General features: G+C 43.8%; 1 protein-coding gene across 5 annotated transcripts in view; it reads left to right on the top strand.

Annotated features, from left to right (window-relative positions):
• Positions 1-19,877, top strand: part of prkd3 (protein kinase D3) — a 57,526-nt gene that overhangs the window by 31,586 nt on the left and 6,063 nt on the right. For 3 of the 5 annotated variants that reach the window (XM_034675658.1, XM_034675660.1, XM_034675662.1), the window contains 7 exons: positions 234-391; positions 1,277-1,472; positions 1,562-1,639; positions 11,905-12,091; positions 13,532-13,655; positions 13,886-13,963; positions 19,219-19,495. In XM_034675658.1, coding sequence (XP_034531549.1) covers positions 234-391; positions 1,277-1,472; positions 1,562-1,639; positions 11,905-12,091; positions 13,532-13,655; positions 13,886-13,963; positions 19,219-19,495 — 1,098 coding nt within the window. The remainder of the gene's footprint in view (positions 1-233; positions 392-1,276; positions 1,473-1,561; positions 1,640-11,904; positions 12,092-13,531; positions 13,656-13,885; positions 13,964-19,218; positions 19,496-19,877) is intronic. The other 2 variants (XM_034675659.1, XM_034675661.1) reach the window with 1 other exon arrangement.

Below are 19,877 nucleotides of genomic sequence, written 5' to 3'. Positions count from 1 at the left end.
TAACTTCATTTTCAAGTTAAGAGGCTACAAGTGAGGTTCTCTCAAGATATTAATGCAATTCAAGTATTTGATTTGTTTAACAGCAACACATTCAAAGTCATAAATTCCCATTTTAAAGCCCATTCTACAAATCTACAACCTTCTTGACCTCACAGGCTGCTGCAGAAAGGTCTGTAGCACTTTGTGTCCCTGAGTTTGTGTTACTGACGTTATTTGTGTGTTTATACTTTCAGGATGTGGGTTAAACTACCACAAGCGATGCGCCTTTAAGATCCCAAATAACTGTACTGGTGTGAGGAAGAGGCGATTGTCCAATGTTTCTCTGCCCGGGCCCTCCCTGTCTGTGCCGAGACCGGCACCTGCAGAAAATGCTGTGGTGGTCCTGGATGAGGTGAGTTCTGATTAGTTGAGGAAACCTAATGAATGGTAACCAGTGAAAAGTAGGAAAATGTATCAGTATCTGTACATCATTTAGTGAAGGGGCATGTAGTAATACTTGTTAAATCCTCATGGATAAAGTGAGCTGGCTGGAATGTAAGATGTCATCAGAATTCAGACTGAAGCCAGGTGACTTGGCCAAGAATATGAGGCAGTCATTCGGCATGCTGCTCACAAGCTTTGTCTCAACTGCTAAACGTGTCTAAACTTATCAAATTTGGCTCTTTTCCATGCCTGACTCTCCTGGGCCCTGTTGTTGAATAGCACTGATGCAGAAAATTGAATTGAGCAGCACATTGCTCTGTGGAGAGATCCTCAGTGAGTCTTATGAAACATTTTTTGCATAAGCCTGCGCTGGAATATTCCCTTCTTGTCTGTGTCCCCACAAAAAAGGTCATCAGGAAATGTAATTATGCTAATGACATTGAAAGTCCAAGTTTATGTATCTTCTCACTTTTTGGCAAAAATGAAGAACGTGTCCTTCCCATTTCTGTCAGGAGCTTCCAGACTGCCTGATTTATTCAAATATAATCAGAGCTAAATGTTCAAATGTGGTCAAATATGACAAATCCAATGACTGTTTTTTAACCACTTGGATTGTGTTAACTACACAAAGTCATGCTAACTCAGAATGACAGATTTCTCATTCCCTCTTCCATTCTCTTTATCTATTGCCATGTCATTATTCAACCTGTCTTTCCATATCAATCAAAACACTTCCTTTGAGGCTGTTTTAACAATTTTACTCTGTTCTCTTCCTTCCTGTGTGTGGTTTTTAATTCTTCCTAATTTCCCCCCTTCTTCTTTTGCTTGTTTTCCTCCCACTCTTTCAACACAGCAGCAGAGGTCCCATCAGGAAGCAGGGAAGAGGATCCTATCCTGGAGTGGCAGGCCTATCTGGATGGAGAAGATGGTGCTTGGGCGGGTCAAGGTGCCCCACACCTTCGCCATTCACACCTACACTCGTCCCACCATTTGCCAGTACTGCAAGCGTCTGCTCAAGGGACTGTTCCGCCAGGGCATGCAGTGTAAAGGTAGGAGATGTGGGCTCATTGTAAAACATTGAAGTGATACTTTACTATTGTATCATGACTGTTTCATTTGTTTTTATTACATCTGTCAGATTGCAGATTCAACTGCCATAAGCGATGTGCTTCAAAGGTACCAAGAGACTGTTTGGGCGAGGTGGACTTCAATGGAGGTAAGTTTTTGGTCAGAGAAGTCCAGTCCTGGGCCAGAAGAATAGTTTAATGCTTGCCCAACACTTCATAGAAATACACCAGGAGTCAGAAAGACACTCAAAAAATCCACTGGAACTGAACAAAGTCTGGTACATCAGAGTTTTTATTGTGCTTTATCAGCTAAAGAGCAAGTGAACCTGAGCCAGTTCTGTCAGGATGCAGGGGAGTGGGACACAATTACGAACTGGAAGGGGAGGGGTTGCCAAACAGCTGACCAGAAAGCAAACTCTCAGAAATATAGGCCCAGCGGAAACCAACTATTGTACTATAGACACACTTTGATTGCTCATACACACAGAGGGAACCTCTCACTATCTCTGAAGGTGAGACAATGAGTCAGCACAAAGCACTGACACTCACTGGTGTATATAAACTACCCAGACCTGTTCTCAATCAGGATCAATCAGCCACACACAGACACACACACACACACACACACAGACACACACACACACACACACACACACACACACACACACACACACACACACACACACACACACACACACACACACACACACACACCTGACTGTTCTGGGATGATTCGCCCACAAAACTCAAAAAGTAGAGTGAGTGCCCCTAACAAGTTCTTGCACTGAGATCATTTACTTCTGAGGTTGTTTTCAAAACCGAACTGATTTGGTTAAAATTCAGTAATTCAGTATGTGAACAAAAGCAAAATCTGCAGTATCCGAAAACTTCCCAGATGTCATACTGATTCAGGAAAATTTCTCAGCATGCAGTGGACCAGTCTCTCTCCAGGGTTCCCACGCGTCCTGGAAAACCTGGAAAACAGTTGACCAGTTTTCCAGTACTGGAAAACACCTGGAAAATGGGAGAGAAAGTAAAATGTCCTGGAAAATCACATATAGTCCTGGAAAATTATTCCAACATGGCTGTGTTTGACCTGACCTGATTAACAAAACACAAACCCCTGTTCATTGAAAGTTGAGTGCACGCTGTGCTGGAAAAGACAGCAACACTGCGCAACTTTTTTCACATCTTTTCTCCTGCACTTCATAATCATGCATTCACAGAAAACGGGGGTATATTGTCTAGTTTTATGCTACATTAACCTTGTAGAGTGCTCTTTTGATTCAAAGAGTCTTATATTTATGTTATATTGTGACCAGTGGAGTCGGGCAGAGAGCTTGGGGGTCGGTGCCTCACAACTTTCTCTGCAGGCTGAGAGCTCAATTACCGTACTCCAGCTTAGTTGTTCTCAAAGTGGGGTCCTGGGACCCCTGGGGGTCCACGAACCATAGCGTGGGGCTCCGTGAAATAATTTGAATACATTTCTAATAAATTATAAAATTGTGCTGTGTCATTACAAAACAGCATACACCATTGTTATGATACCATTTGGTGGCTCGAAGGGATATGTGAGTCTTGCTACTGTTAATTTTCTGAAAGCGTTTAAGATCAATTACTTGAAAAGTATAAATGCTGTCATGTTGAGTCCACAAGGAATGAAATGGGTTAGGATTAGGATTAGGGTTAGGGTTAGGATTAGGGTTAGGGTTAGGGTTAGGATTAGGGTTAGGACTAGGGTTAGGGTTAGGATTAGGGTTAGGGTTGTGATTAAGGTTAGAATGGGGTTAGGGTTAAAGTTATGATTAGGGTTAGGGTTAGGATTAGGACTAGGGTTAGGGTTAGGGTGAGGATTAGGGTTAGGACTAGGGTTAGGGTTAGGGTTATGATTAGGGTTAGGACTAGGGTTAGGGTTAGGGTGAGGATTAGGGTTAGGACTAGGGTTAGGGTTAGGGTGAGGATTAGGGTTAGGACTAGGGTTAGGGTTAGGGTTATGATTAGGGTTAGGGTTAGGATTAGGGTTAGGGTTGTGATTAGGGTTAGGGTTAGGGTTAGGACTAGGGTTAGGGTTAGGGTTATGATTAGGGTTAGGATTAGGGTTAGGGTTGTGATTAGGTTTAGGGTTAGGGTGAGGATTAGGGTTAGGACTAGGGTTAGGGTTAGGGTTATGATTAGGGTTAGGGTTAGGATTAGGGTTAGGGTTAGGGTGAGGATTGGGGTTAGGACTAGGGTTAGGGTTAGGGTTATGACTAGGGTTAGGGTTAGGATTAGGGTTAGGGTTAGGGTGAGGATTGGGGTTAGGGTTAGGGTTATGATTAGGGTTAGGGTTAGGGTTATGATTAGGGTTAGGATTAGGGTTAGGGTTGTGATTAGGGTTAGGGTTAGGGTTGTGATTAGGGTTAGGATTAGGGTTATGATTAGGGTTAGGGTTAGGATTAGGGTTAGGGTTGTGATTAGGGTTAGGGTTAGGGTGAGGATTAGGGTTAGGACTAGGGTTAGGGTTAGGGTTATGATTAGGGTTAGGATTAGGGTTAGGGTTGTGATTAGGGTTAGGGTTAGGGTGAGGATTAGGGTTAGGACTAGGGTTAGGGTTAGGGTTATGATTAGGGTTAGGGTTAGGATTAGGGTTAGGGTTAGGGTGAGGATTGGGGTTAGGACTAGGGTTATGGTTAGGGTTATGACTAGGGTTAGGGTTAGGATTAGGGTTAGGGTTAGGGTGAGGATTGGGGTTAGGGTTAGGGATATGTTTAGGGTTAGGGTTAGGGTTATGATTAGGGTTAGGGTTAGGGTTGTGATTAGGGTTAGGGTTAGGGTTGTGATTAGGGTTAGGATTAGGGTTAGGGTTAGGGTTAGGGTTGTGATTAGGGTTAGGGTTGTGATTAGGGTTAGGGTTAGGGTGAGGATTAGGGTTAGGACTAGGGTTAGGGTTAGGGTTATGACTAGGGTTGGGGTTAGGATTAGGGTTAGGGTTAGGGTGAGGATTGGGGTTAGGGTTAGGGTTATGATTAGGGTTAGGGTTAGGCTTATGATTAGGGTTAGGATTAGGGTTAGGGTTGTGATTAGGATTAGGGTTAGGGTTAGGGTTGTGATTAGGGTTGGGATTAGGGTTAGGGTTAGGGTTGTGATTAGGGTTAGGGTTGTGATTAGGGTTAGGGTTCTGATTAGGGTTAGGGTTAGGATTAGGGTTAGGGTTAGGGTTGTGATTAGGGTTAGGGTTATGATTAGGGTTAGGGTTAGGGTTAGGGTTGGGATTAGGGTTAGGATTAGGGTTAGGGTTAGGGTTGTGATTAGGGTTAGGGTTATGATTAGGGTTAGGATTAGGGTTAGGGTTGGGATTAGGGTTAGGATTAGGGTTAGGGTTAGGGTTATGGTTAGGTTTAGGGTTAGGGTCAGGATTAGGGTTAGGGTTAGGGTTAAAGTTATGATTAGGGTTACGGTTAGGATTGGATTAGGGTTAGAACCAGAACTTAATTTAAGCAAACAGAACCAGAACCAAAACCAAACTCAAGCAAATAGAACCAAAACCAATCTCAAGCGAATCGAACCAGAACCGAACCAGAACCAAACTAGAACCAAACCAGAACCGAACCAGATCCGAACCAGAACCGAACCAGAATTATAGCAGAAATGAACCAGAACCGAACCGGACCGGACCGAAGCAGAACCGAAGCAGAACCGAACCGAAACCGAACCGGAACCGAACCAGAACCAAACCAGAACCGAACCGAACCAGAACCGAACCGAACCAGAACTGAACCGAACCAGAACCGAACCGGAACAGAACCGAACCAGAACCGAACCAGAACCGAACCAGAACCGTACCAGAACAGAACCGAACTGGACCAGAACCGAACTGGACCAGAACCGAACCAGAACCGAAATCAAGCAAACAGAACCAGAATCAGAACCAGAACCAAACTCAAGCAATCAGAACCAGAACCAGAACCAAACTCAAGCAAACATTATTAACGTCCTCAGGTTGGCATTGAGGATTAGGGTTAGGGTTATGGTTAGTTTTGTGATTAGGGTTAGGGTTAGGGTTGTGATTAGGGTTAGGGTTAGGGTGAGGATTAGGGTTAGGACTAGGGTTAGGGTTAGGGTTATGATTAGGGTTAGGGTTAGGATTAGGGTTAGGGTTGTGATTAGGGTTAGAAAGGGGTTAGGGTTAAAGTTAGGATTAGGGTTAGGGTTAGGATTAGGGTTAGGGTTGTCATTAGGGTTAGGGTTGTGATTAGGGTTAGGGTTAGGGTTAGGATTAGGATTAGGACTAGGGTTAGGGTTAGGGTGAGGATTAGGGTTAGGACTAGGGTTAGGGTTAGAGTTAGGGTTAGGGTTAGGACTAGGGTTAGGGTTAGGGTGAGGATTAGGGTTAGGACTAGGGTTAGGGTGAGGATTAGGGTTAGGACTAGGGTTAGGGTTAGGGTTATGATTAGGGTTAGGGTGAGGATTAGGGTTAGGACTAGGGTTAGGGTGAGGATTAGGGTTAGGACTAGGGTTAGGGTTAGGGTTAGGGTTAGGGTTGTGATTAAGGTTAGAATGGGGTTAGGGTTAAAGTTATGATTAGGGTTAGGGTTAGGATTAGGACTAGGGTTAGGGTTAGGGTGAGGATTAGGGTTAGGACTAGGGTTAGGGTTAGGGTTATGATTAGGGTTAGGACTAGGGTTAGGGTTAGGGTGAGGATTAGGGTTAGGACTAGGGTTAGGGTTAGGGTGAGGATTAGGGTTAGGACTAGGGTTAGGGTTAGGGTTATGATTAGGGTTAGGGTTAGGATTAGGGTTAGGGTTGTGATTAGGGTTAGGGTTAGGGTTAGGACTAGGGTTAGGGTTAGGGTTATGATTAGGGTTAGGATTAGGGTTAGGGTTGTGATTAGGTTTAGGGTTAGGGTGAGGATTAGGGTTAGGACTAGGGTTAGGGTTAGGGTTATGATTAGGGTTAGGGTTAGGATTAGGGTTAGGGTTAGGGTGAGGATTGGGGTTAGGACTAGGGTTAGGGTTAGGGTTATGACTAGGGTTAGGGTTAGGATTAGGGTTAGGGTTAGGGTGAGGATTGGGGTTAGGGTTAGGGTTATGATTAGGGTTAGGGTTAGGGTTATGATTAGGGTTAGGATTAGGGTTAGGGTTGTGATTAGGGTTAGGGTTAGGGTTGTGATTAGGGTTAGGATTAGGGTTATGATTAGGGTTAGGGTTAGGATTAGGGTTAGGGTTGTGATTAGGGTTAGGGTTAGGGTGAGGATTAGGGTTAGGACTAGGGTTAGGGTTAGGGTTATGATTAGGGTTAGGATTAGGGTTAGGGTTGTGATTAGGGTTAGGGTTAGGGTGAGGATTAGGGTTAGGACTAGGGTTAGGGTTAGGGTTATGATTAGGGTTAGGGTTAGGATTAGGGTTAGGGTTAGGGTGAGGATTGGGGTTAGGACTAGGGTTATGGTTAGGGTTATGACTAGGGTTAGGGTTAGGATTAGGGTTAGGGTTAGGGTGAGGATTGGGGTTAGGGTTAGGGATATGTTTAGGGTTAGGGTTAGGGTTATGATTAGGGTTAGGGTTAGGGTTGTGATTAGGGTTAGGGTTAGGGTTGTGATTAGGGTTAGGATTAGGGTTAGGGTTAGGGTTAGGGTTGTGATTAGGGTTAGGGTTGTGATTAGGGTTAGGGTTAGGGTGAGGATTAGGGTTAGGACTAGGGTTAGGGTTAGGGTTATGACTAGGGTTGGGGTTAGGATTAGGGTTAGGGTTAGGGTGAGGATTGGGGTTAGGGTTAGGGTTATGATTAGGGTTAGGGTTAGGCTTATGATTAGGGTTAGGATTAGGGTTAGGGTTGTGATTAGGATTAGGGTTAGGGTTAGGGTTGTGATTAGGGTTGGGATTAGGGTTAGGGTTAGGGTTGTGATTAGGGTTAGGGTTGTGATTAGGGTTAGGGTTCTGATTAGGGTTAGGGTTAGGATTAGGGTTAGGGTTAGGGTTGTGATTAGGGTTAGGGTTATGATTAGGGTTAGGGTTAGGGTTAGGGTTGGGATTAGGGTTAGGATTAGGGTTAGGGTTAGGGTTGTGATTAGGGTTAGGGTTATGATTAGGGTTAGGATTAGGGTTAGGGTTGGGATTAGGGTTAGGATTAGGGTTAGGGTTAGGGTTATGGTTAGGTTTAGGGTTAGGGTCAGGATTAGGGTTAGGGTTAGGGTTAAAGTTATGATTAGGGTTACGGTTAGGATTGGATTAGGGTTAGAACCAGAACTTAATTTAAGCAAACAGAACCAGAACCAAAACCAAACTCAAGCAAATAGAACCAAAACCAATCTCAAGCGAATCGAACCAGAACCGAACCAGAACCAAACTAGAACCAAACCAGAACCGAACCAGATCCGAACCAGAACCGAACCAGAATTATAGCAGAAATGAACCAGAACCGAACCGGACCGGACCGAAGCAGAACCGAAGCAGAACCGAACCGAAACCGAACCGGAACCGAACCAGAACCAAACCAGAACCGAACCGAACCAGAACCGAACCGAACCAGAACTGAACCGAACCAGAACCGAACCGGAACAGAACCGAACCAGAACCGAACCAGAACCGAACCAGAACCGTACCAGAACAGAACCGAACTGGACCAGAACCGAACTGGACCAGAACCGAACCAGAACCGAAATCAAGCAAACAGAACCAGAATCAGAACCAGAACCAAACTCAAGCAATCAGAACCAGAACCAGAACCAAACTCAAGCAAACATTATTAACGTCCTCAGGTTGGCATTGAGGATTAGGGTTAGGGTTATGGTTAGTTTTGTGATTAGGGTTAGGGTTAGGGTTGTGATTAGGGTTAGGGTTAGGGTGAGGATTAGGGTTAGGACTAGGGTTAGGGTTAGGGTTATGATTAGGGTTAGGGTTAGGATTAGGGTTAGGGTTGTGATTAGGGTTAGAAAGGGGTTAGGGTTAAAGTTAGGATTAGGGTTAGGGTTAGGATTAGGGTTAGGGTTGTCATTAGGGTTAGGGTTGTGATTAGGGTTAGGGTTAGGGTTAGGATTAGGATTAGGACTAGGGTTAGGGTTAGGGTGAGGATTAGGGTTAGGACTAGGGTTAGGGTTAGAGTTAGGGTTAGGGTTAGGACTAGGGTTAGGGTTAGGGTGAGGATTAGGGTTAGGACTAGGGTTAGGGTGAGGATTAGGGTTAGGACTAGGGTTAGGGTTAGGGTTATGATTAGGGTTAGGGTGAGGATTAGGGTTAGGACTAGGGTTAGGGTGAGGATTAGGGTTAGGACTAGGGTTAGGGTTAGGGTTATGATTAGGGTTAGGGTTAGGATTAGGGTTAGGGTTGTGATTAGGGTTAGGGTGAGGATTAGGGTTAGGACTAGGGTTAGGGTTAGGGTTAGGGTTATGATTAGGGTTAGGGTTAGGATTAGGGTTAGGGTTGTGATTGGGGTTAGAATGGGGTTAGGGTTAAAATTATGATTAGGGTTAGGGTTAGGATTAGGGTTAGGGTTGTGATTAGGGTTAGGGTTAGGGTGAGGATTAGGGTTAGGACTAGGGTTAGGGTTATGACTAGGGTTAGGGTTAGGATTAGGGTTAGGGTTAGGATTAGGGTTAGGGTTAGGGTGAGGATTGGGGTTAGTGTTAGGGTTAGGGTTAGGGTTAGGGTTATGATTAGGGTTAGGGTTAGGGTTGTGATTAGGGTTAGGGTTATGATTAGGGTTATGATTAGGGTTAGGGTTAGGGTGAGGATTGGGGTTAGTGTTAGGGTTAGGGTTGTGATTAGGGTTAGGATTAGGGTTAGGGTTAGGGTTGTGATTAGGGTTAGGATTAGGGTTAGGGTTAGGGTTAGGGTTGTGATTAGGTTTAGGGTTGTGATTAGGGTTAGGGTTCTGATTAGGGTTAGGGTTAGGGTTGTGATTAGGGTTAGGGTTATGATTAGGGTTAGGATTAGGGTTAGGGTTGGGATTAGGGTTAGGATTAGGGTTAGGGTTAGGGTTAGGGTTATGGTTAGGTTTAGGGTTAGGGTCAGGATTAGGGTTAGGGTTAGGGTTAGGGTTACGATTGGATTAGGGTTAGAACCAGAACTTAATTTAAGCAAACAGAACCAGAACCAAAACCAAACTCAAGCAAATAGAACCAAAACCAATCTCAAGCGAATCGAACCAGAACCGAACCAGAACCGAACCAGAATTGTAGCAGAAATGAACCAGAACCGAACCGGACCGGACCGAAGCAGAACCGAACCAGAACTGAACCGGAACCGAACCGAAACCGAACCGGAACCGAACCAGAACCAAACCAAAACCGAACCGAACCAGAACCGAACCGGAACAGAACCGAACCGGAACAGAACCGAACCAGAACCGAACCAGAACCGAACCAGAACCGAACTAGAACCGTACCAGAACCAGAACCGAACTGGACCAGAACCGAACCAGAACCGAACCAGAACCGAACCAGAACCGAAATCAAGCAAACAGAACCAGAATCAGAACCAGAACCAAACTCAAGCAATCAGAACCAGAACCAGAACCAAACTCAAGCAAACATTATTAACGTCCTCAGGTTGGCATTGAGGATTAGGGTTAGGGTTATGGTTAGTTTTGTGATTCGGGTTAGGGTAAGGGTTAGGGTTAGGGTTAGGATTAGGGTTAGGACCAGGGTTAGGGTTAGGGTGAGGATTGGGTTTAGGGTTAGGATTAGAGTAAGGGATGTGATTAGGTTTAGAATAGGGTTAGGGTTAGGGTTAAAGTTATGATTAGGGTTAGGGTTTTGAATATAGTTAGGATTAGGGTTAGGGTTGTGATTAGGGTTAGGGTTAGGATTAGGGTTAGGGTTAGGTTTAGGGTTAGGATTAGGGTTAGGGTTGTGATTAGGGTTAGAATAGCGTTAGGGTTAGGATTAGGGCTAGGGTTAAAGTTATGATTAGGGTTAGGGTTAAAGTTATGATTAGGGTTAGGGTTAGGATTAGGATTAGGGTTAGGATTAGGGTTGGGGTTAGGGTTGTGAATAGAGTTAGGATTAGGGTTGGGGTTATGGTTGGGTTTAGGGTTAGGATTAGGGTTAGGGTTGTGATTAGGGTTAGGGTTGTGATTAGGGTTAGGATTAGGGTTAGGGTTAGGATAAGGGTCAGGGTTAGGATTAGGGTTAGGGTTAGGGTTAGGATAGGGGTCAGGGTTAGGGTTAGGGTTAGGGTTATGATTAGGGTTAGGATTAGGGTTAGGACTAGGGTTAGGCTTAGGGTTAGGATTGGGGTTAGGGTTAGGGTTGTGATTAGAGTTAGGGTTGTGATTTGGGTTAGAATAGGGTTAGGGTTAGGGTTAAAGTTATGATTAGGGTTTGGGTTAAAGCTATGATTAGGGTTAGGGTTAGGGTTAGGGTTAGGATTAGGGTTAGGGTTAGGCTTAGGGTTAGGCTTAGGGTTAGGATTAGGGTTAGGGTTAGGGTTAGGGTTAAAGTTATGATTAGGGTTAGGGTTAAAGTTATGATTAGGGTTAGGCTTAGGGTGAGGATTGGGGTTAGGGTTAGGGTTGTGATAAGGGTTAGGGTTGTGATTAGGGTTATAATAGGGTTAGGGTTAGGGTTAGGGTTGTGATTAGGGTTAGGGTTAGGGTTGTGATTAGGGTTAGGGTTAGGGTTATAATAAGGGTTAGAGTCAGGGTTAGGGTTGTGATTAGGGTTAGGGTTAGGGTTGTGAATAGAGTTAGGGTTAGGGTTATAATAAGGGTTAGAGTCAGGGTTAGGGTTGTGATTAGGGTTAGGGTTAGGGTTGTGAATAGAGTTAGGGTTAGGGTTATGGTTAGGTTTAGGGTTATGTTTAGGGTTATGCTTAGGGTTAGGATTAGGGTTGTGAGTAGGGTAAGGATTAGGGTTGTGGTTAGGGTTAGGGTTTTGATTAGGGTAGGGTTGTAATTAGGGTTAGGGTTGTGATTAGGGTTAGGGTTATAATTAGGGTTAGGGTAAGGGTAAGGGTTAGGGTGCAAAACAGATCCAGCTCAACAGTCATACTACATACTACCTTCAAACGCAGTATGCAGTATGTACTGCAAACTGCATTCATAGGTAGTATGTAGCAGGCATTTCGAAAATAGCCTAAGAGTCTCAAATTTTACACTGACCCCTTTAGAGACATATATTTTAGGTCAGTGACATCTCTTTCACAATCTCTACCAGTGTGCCAATCTTAATGTAGGATGTAATGTATGACGTCATGCCACCAAATATGATTAACTGACCATGCTACCCATTGCTATACACAATCACCCTCATTCACACACATGCACACTAATGGGTCTCCTCTCTCTTGCAGAGAATGTATCAGTGTGCATACATTTTGAAAAGAAATAAAGCTTTTTTTTTCCAGCAACATACATTCTGCATCCCTTGTTAACACATCTCTGAAATGATAAAAACACATTTTTTAAACATTTAATATATGTATATATGATTTGTGTGTAGAGCCAGCCAGCCCTGGCCCAGACTCTGACACCACCATGGACACTATGGAGGTGGACAGTAACGACATGGATGGAGGCAGAGGACTGGATGACCCAGAAGAACCCTCCACCCCAGATGAGAGGATGTTTGACATGGATTCCCCCTTGTTGGACAGGGAGAAAGATGAAGAGCCCATAAAGGCAATTAGGTATGAATAAGCCGTTCTATTAAGTAACTTTAGGTTCAGCATTTAGTACTGGTACTAAATTCAGAGGCAAATGTGGCTTTTAATATTGTAGACTTCTGTTGATGAAGTGTAGGTGGCAGTGTTTCCTTTGTTGTGTCAGCCAGGATGGTCGTCCCCTCTTATGTCAGCTACTCACTTCTGCTTTTTTATATATATCTGTTGCGTTTAGCTTATTGAACATTCAGTATAAAAGTGTCAGGGGACAAGAGGGGAAAGGGAAAGATGGACAAAGGGGAATGATTGAAACCAGTGGCCTTTACCATGAGGCAAGTTAGACATACTCTGGGTGTATTCTGGTTAGCTGGCTTCACTTGCACTAACAAAGGAGACCATGCTAAGGGGTCTGACTGTGCTGGTTATCAACATGATATAGCAGACCGGAATAAATATAAACACGGTCACATGACATAGGCAGAGTTAGTAACATATGACCAATCGCAAACAAGAACTAGTCTAATATATGAAGATCTGCTGTTGAATCTGCAGATCTTTTGCAAACCCAGAATAACCTATGGTATTAGAAAAATATGAAGAAGTTTAACACATACTCCATACTAAAATCAACACAGCTGCTGAGACAAATAAAGGAAGAGAGAAGAGTGAATGCGCAGATTGAGGCAACACTTTCCATCATTAGTACATCAAGATCCGACAATAATACCACCCGTTTATTCACTTAAGCTAACTTTTTGCTACAATTTATTCTTCTTGCCTCCATGACAGTTTCAGAATTAGAGTTTCATTTGCAGCCATGAGGATGTCAGATGAATCAGTGTGGAAATAATAAACATGAAAACATGATTCAAAACGATAGGCACGTGTTATTTGATATCTAATAAGTAAAACTCTTTCAAGGCTCTGGTGTTAGCCTGTGAAAGTATGATTTGGGGTAAACATATGTGGACAAATGTGTCCTTCTGGTCCTTCCTCCCTCTTTCTTTGACCTCACAGAGTTCTTGGATCAACACTCTGATTTTTGAGTAGGCAGTGTTTTTCAGAGGATGATCTCTTATCCCGAATATAACCTGCTCCGGGCAGGTTAAGTGTTCTGAATAAGTTACCATGGTTTAGATCACTAGTTAGAAATGAACCACCTCCGCAATACAGAAAACCTGAAATTAATCCTTAAATGGCCTAGTAGCCACAAATCCTGCTTCGAGGTACAGGCTATCCGGTTATTATGCTTACTGTATAGAAGCAGCATAAGCATATGTTTCCAGTATTGTTAGCTCTGTCTCAAAAATCTTGCAAACGCTGGGTAGTTAGAAAGCAAAAGCATGAGGTTTCACAAGCTGACTTTGTGTCAACTTGAATGTAAACACTTAAATTAAATTATTTTTTATCTAAGAGAGAAACTAACTGTCTAAATAATCAATGTAATGACCCTCTGTGTGTGTTTAGCCCTTCCACTAGCAGCAACATCCCTCTGATGCGGGTGGTCCAGTCCATCAAACACACCAAGAGGCGGAGCTCCACTGTGGTGAAGGAGGGCTGGATGGTTCATTATACGAGCAGGGACAACCTGGTAAGACTGATAACCCCAAAAAGCACAACAGAGGAGCCCAGTCAGAAATGGGCTGTGCTTAGCCTGTATGCAGGGGAAAAGTTCCTCTCCAAAGCTGTTCACATGTGTTGAATTCAGCACAGAAGGTATTTTCCTCATGAAACAATACTTAAAAAGTATGGTTATTTCTGTTGGTCATGCATGCTCTGCCATTTGGACTGATTTGGTGTCTTTTTTTCCTCTTTCAACAGAGGAAAAGACATTACTGGAGGCTGGACAGCAAGAGTCTGAGTCTCTTCCAGAACGACACCGGGGCAAAGTTTTACAAAGTAAGCATATTCTCTCTGCCTTCTTGTGAGAACATCATGTCTCTGTCCTTAACCTCTAACAAACAGAAACAAGTATTAAAGGAATAGCATGTATATATTTGAACTGGGGTTCATTTAGGTACTTTTTAGTGCACAGTGCAGAACCCACAGTAGATGGCGTTTGGATGGCCTCTGTTTGGAGAGGCCAGTTACAGTCCTGACACAGAGGCTTAGCAGTGAACCATATTATATGAGGTTTGCAGCTCTACATACAAAGGCTAGTAACTAAAAAAGATCAGGCTTAAAAAAACTTGCTTGCGCTTCAGTTATGCTTTGTTTTTTATATTTTTACAGCCTGACCTTGCTATAAAATGCTCTGCTCTTTTGAACTAAGTTTTCTATAGGTACCTATTCCTAAACATGCCGCCGCCAGCAATCACAGATCTGCTGGTGGGGTCAGAAAATTCTCTTGCAAGATATAATGCTTCATTTTTTTTAAGATTTCAAGGTGGTGCATACTTTTTCGTTTTCTGTTCAAACCATAGAGGTAGTTTCTGTGACGTCACCCATCTGTTTCTGAAGCACTGTTTTGAAGCCAGGCAGCGGCGGCTGCCATATTGGAAACACCGAACACAACTTTGTCCAAGCTAGTGTGAGGTAGAGAGGTGGGCCTTAAGCCTTTTTGCTAACAGCTACAGGGTTCCCACCTGTCAATCAAGTCAACCATGTCCTTATTTGGGCAAAACTCGTACGTTTAATAACATGGAAAATTCAGAGTAATAAAAAAATCCATTCCGAAATTAGCTACTCAGACCTAAACTGTTTTTGAACCAGGCTGCAAACATGTTTATTATTGCTGCAAAGATCCTCTGTTCTGAATGGGTGTGTATGTGGTTTCCGATGTTTCTGCAGCAAGCCTGAAGCGGTTTTAAGCACTTACGCACTGGCATCATATTTTGAGACCGGAAGTTGCCACTTGGTTCACCCAAGAAGTATCTTGATCCCCTTTCATACATTCTCTCCTGAAATGTTCTAAATAATTCAAGACTTTGAGGCTTTGACATTACAGGAACTTGCCATTCATGCACATAAGTAGGTTTTCTCTCCCACAACACGAAATACATTAGTTAGTGTAAGTGAAGGGGGCCTGCTGAGTAGCATATGCAGAAGGAGGGGGAGGAGGAGGAGTCCATAATGGCGCCTGTGTTTTTGCTTATATCACTATAAAAAAAAGTATTAGTGGGGCAAGCTGCAAAAATCTATACAGCAGCAAACCTTCCCTCAACATGAACATCACCATCACTCTGCCCACTCAGTTGTGGTGAATTTTCCTGACTCTCACCTGCTGCGGTCACACATCAGCTCACCCTGACCTCTCACAGACATTTAACTAGGGGGATAGCAGGACAAAATCTTGATGAAGTCCGGGTGAAGAACTCGGCTGTTTGCGTTAAGACAAGCAAACCACTCGGATAGTACCAGGAAATCTTCAAGAGTGCAGTGCATGTGAGTGAAAGGTATTATACAGTGTTGTGTTGTGTATGGGCTTTGACTTTTGTGGCCAGCTGCACTGAAATTAAGATAAGATAAGATATACTTTATTGGTCCCCCATTGGGGGAAATTCTTTTATTGCAGCTTACAACACAGGACAGGGGAAAACAACAATGTGTTAACATAGTTAAAAAATATAATAACAAAAATAATAGCAATGGTAAAATAAAATAAAATAAAATAAAGTAAAAAGAAAAGAAAATATGGCAACTATTACAGATATATACACACTATGTACACTTCTGTCTGATAAATAGATACGGTATGTTATTGCACAGATACAATTGCACCAGGTTATTTAAAAACAAACATACACAGTATGAAGAACAGTGCGATTCAGATGAATACAATAGTTATTTGAGAATGTGCCAAGTCACATAGTAACTTCCATGTAGTGGAATGAAGGATGAGAACAGCTGATTAACGGGACACAGCAGTGCTGGTGTTAAACAGTCTGATTGCAGATGGGATGAAGGACCCGTGGTAGCGCTCTGTCCTGCAGGGGGGAAGTCTCAATCTGCTGCTGAAGGAGCTGCTCAGGGACCCCACAGTCTCATGCAGGGGGTGAGAGGGATTGTCCATGATGGATGTCAGCTTGGCTAATGTCCTCCTCTCACCCAACTCCTCTATGGAGTCCAGAGGACAGCCCAGGACAGAAGTGGCCTCCTGACCAGTCTGTTTAGTCTTTTCCTGTCCCTGTCTGTGCTCCCTGCTCCCCAGCAGACCACTACATAGAAGAGTGTAGACGCTACCACAGTGTCATAAAATGTCCATAACAGAGTCCTGCAAAGGCCTCAGTCTTCTCAGCAGGTGCAGACGACTTTGGCCCTTCTTGTCTTCAGTGTTGAGGTGAACACCCAGGTATTTTTAGGTCTCCAAGCTCTCGATGTCCAATCCCTGGATGTTCACCGGTGCAGTCTGGGGTGTTTTCCTGCGGAAGTCGATCACCATCTCCTTGGTCTTGCTGGTGTTGAGCTGAAGGTGGTTCAACACTTCATGTGCAACTCTGAAACAAATCTTCTCTAGCATTGATCATTTTTCTGATTAAGAGTAAATACAACCACCACAAACTGAAGTGTACTTCTGTATCCAACCATCAGATCTGTTTAGCATGTCTGTGATACAAAAAAATGAACACACCAGCCAAACCAAATAAGTCATACATAACTGTCAAAAAAAGATTTCCTCTGTGTCACTCCATGACTTCCATTTGAGTTCTCTAGTATGAACATTTACTGATGCATATCATTGTGATTTTAAAGTATGTTGAATCATAGTGGTAATATCATTGTCATATCCAGGGATGTCTGTGACTTTTATGAGAGGTATGTAAATCAGACCTAACCAATGGTATCTGTATGACTCAGCCTTAGAGTTGTCATGTTGCAACTGTAAACTACGCTGAGGTCAGTTCAGTCCACTGAAACTTCCCCTGTGATTTTTCTGTCCTGCTGCGTGCAGGCTCTGGCTATTGTCTATTGAATGTAGGGGACATTTGAGGGAGTTTTGATGGGAATCAAAGGGATCTCCAGAAACATCTGGAAAGTGAGATATTTAATTTAGAGTTTTGAAAGGAATTTTTAATCCCTCTTATTCCAAAAGACCTTTTGTAGTCAGCGGTTTCTTTCAGTGAAATGCTCTATATGTAAAATCAGTTTAGGAAAGTGTTTGACACTTCCCGCTCAGTGCCGACATCGCACTCAGTCATTACGCTGCCGCAGGAGCTTAATAGCACAGTAATTACACAGTGAGGACTGTGGGAGGGAACTGCAGCCTGAAAGGTAAAGGCTTCCACATGTGTGTTTTTCTTTTTGTGTGTTTGTGTGTGTGTATCGTTTCGGGTGGGGGATATAATTCACTTTATTGTTCATGTCACTGTGTGTGTTTTGAAACTTTGACACCTCCTCGAGCTGTGGTCAGAGTTGTGTCGCAGCAGGATGGTGTGTAGGACCCAGCAGAGTTTCCCGTGTGGGAGCCAGCACGTTAACACTGAGTGTCTGCAGAGTGTCTGTGTCTCAAACAGGTGGTTTTTATGCACAGCTGTATCTATACTCCTGTGTGTGTTTTTCTCACTGTCTCTTTCTGAGGCTGGTTGTTACACAAGCTTGAAAAAGACTTAATGCACTCACTCTTCTCTCCCAATTATTCTGTCACACCCTGCATCCCCTGCCACTAAAGTCTTGCAAAAGAAACCTCAGCAGGGACCGACTCCTCAGGGTGTGTTTACTGGCAGCTTTATGTGGTTCTTTATTATCAACTTGGCACTCAGCAATGTTTAAGACCTTCGAGAGGCTAATTGAAGGCTAGCCGTAAATGCCATCTTTTCAAGATAGAGAGTTTTTGTCCTGTGCCTGTTGCTTCACACTCTCATATTTTTTATCTACATGGCAGATTACTATAGATGGTTTTCTGCACACATCATAGCAAAGTTTTTAGAGGGCTTCTTCTCCCTAACCACAGACTCTCCATATGCTCAATCTGTATCCGGGAAACTGTCTGTCTTGGGCATTTTCCTTTCATTTCTTGCCTGCTGCTCATCAATGTGTGGCCACTGTCCTCCCCTCTCCTCTTTTCTTTATACCTCCAATCTGATTAGCGGTGGTCGCGTGGTGGCCCGCTTGCCAGGCATGGCAGCCATTTTCACCATTTGGAAGCCATAACGGCTCCTCGTTTGAAGGCAAGCCCCCTGTACTTGTGGCTTTCTCTGAAGACCCTTTCATCGGGTGAGGGGGCTTCTCTCTGTCTCTGCTAGATTGAGTTCTGTCACACTCATCTGTTGCACCCAACCCCCTAACTCACACACACACACACACACACACACACACACACACACACACACACCCACTCACACTCCTACCCTGCTGAGGAACAGCAGTTGTTGTGTCTTTCGTCTCCGCGGCTGGCGGTAGCGCCAGCAGCTCGTGCTCAGATGGGGCCTCTGGCTGGCCCTGCCTTGTAATCAGGGAACCAGAGCACTTGAGCCACCGCAGGGCAGGCTCACGTGACCCGGCCCCGCTAACCGCAAGCACTTCATCTGATACTCTGTGGTGAGCCATGCGGAGGGGACAGCGTGTGCCGCTGTGAGCCCCCATTGGCTGGAACTTCTTTGTGTTTTTAAATTGTTCGACCCTCCCTCCTCTCTTTGATTTGACAGGGACTGTGAAGGGGAAGGGGCTTTTAAAACACACTCAAACTCCCCTATCAGTATGTGCTCACAAGCGAGAGCTGAGTAAAAGAGAAAGTTAAATTTGGGACTATTTCATCATCACTGTGATTACAACAAACAGGCTTGGAGACTTTGGGAGTGTGAGTGTTACTGTTTGTATCATTGTCTTTAGTATCATGCTAGTTTTGAATAGGTTAAGTTGAGCAGTTTTTGTGTACTGTTTATTTTTGGTGTTTATTTTGGTTGTGAACTGAACAAAGAAAAATTGTATCTGTGTCTAACTTTTAAATGTATCATCTATCAAATTATTTAAATTAAAATTAAAATAGAGCTGTTTTTTATTCATTTGTCATCCCATGATATTTGGATTTATGTTTTACATGATAACATGCATGTAGAAAAAAAGTTGCATATTTCTGACCATCTCTAACAGGACTGATTTACAATCTTTTGTTTTTTTGTTCCTTGTGACAGTTATTATTCAGAAGCACATTGTTATTTTTTCCTCCTCGTTTTTTTTGTATCATTTCTCATCTCTGCCCTTCACTCCCCTCTCAGGAAATCCCACTTTCCGAGATCCTGCAGGTGGAACAGTCCAGAGACTACAGTAACCTGGCCCAGGGCAGCAACCCACACTGCTTCGAGATCATCACCGCCACCATGGTCTACTACGTAGGGGAGAACAACTGCAGTCACTACCACAGCCCGGCTCTGGCTGCCTCAGGAGTGGGCATGGAGGTGGCTCAGGGCTGGGAGAAGGCCATCAGACAGGCCCTGATGCCCGTCACCCCTCAGCCCAGCTTGGCCAGTGCTGCTGGTCAGGGCAAAGATCATAGTGAGTAGAAGATTGCAGCTCTCTTATCTTCTTATGTTCTTTTCTTACAATGATGACAGAGTTTGTCGTTATATATATCATGAGGAGTGATTTGAGTGTTTTATTATATGGGCCTAGCGTAACACAAGAGTAAGTTTGTCGACATTAATTACATGTAATATTGCAGAGTCTTTTCCTGACTCACTACAGGACTAAGACAACAACTCAGGCTAAGACAAATGAAAAACCATCTTACCATGATGAAGTGTTTTAATCTGAGATTTCCCCTTTAAAAAAGGGAGACCCATTTTGCGTCACCTTGGCTTAAGTGGCCAAGAGTCAGTTATGTTGCCACCCATAGCTTCAAACAGGCAGGAAAAACCCTGTGTTAATGTTTACGGGC

Source organism: Notolabrus celidotus, chromosome 22 (assembly GCF_009762535.1).
Source record: "Notolabrus celidotus isolate fNotCel1 chromosome 22, fNotCel1.pri, whole genome shotgun sequence".
NCBI classification, from domain to species: domain Eukaryota; kingdom Metazoa; phylum Chordata; class Actinopteri; order Labriformes; family Labridae; genus Notolabrus; species Notolabrus celidotus.
This window is presented reverse-complemented; position numbering and strand designations above follow the sequence as displayed.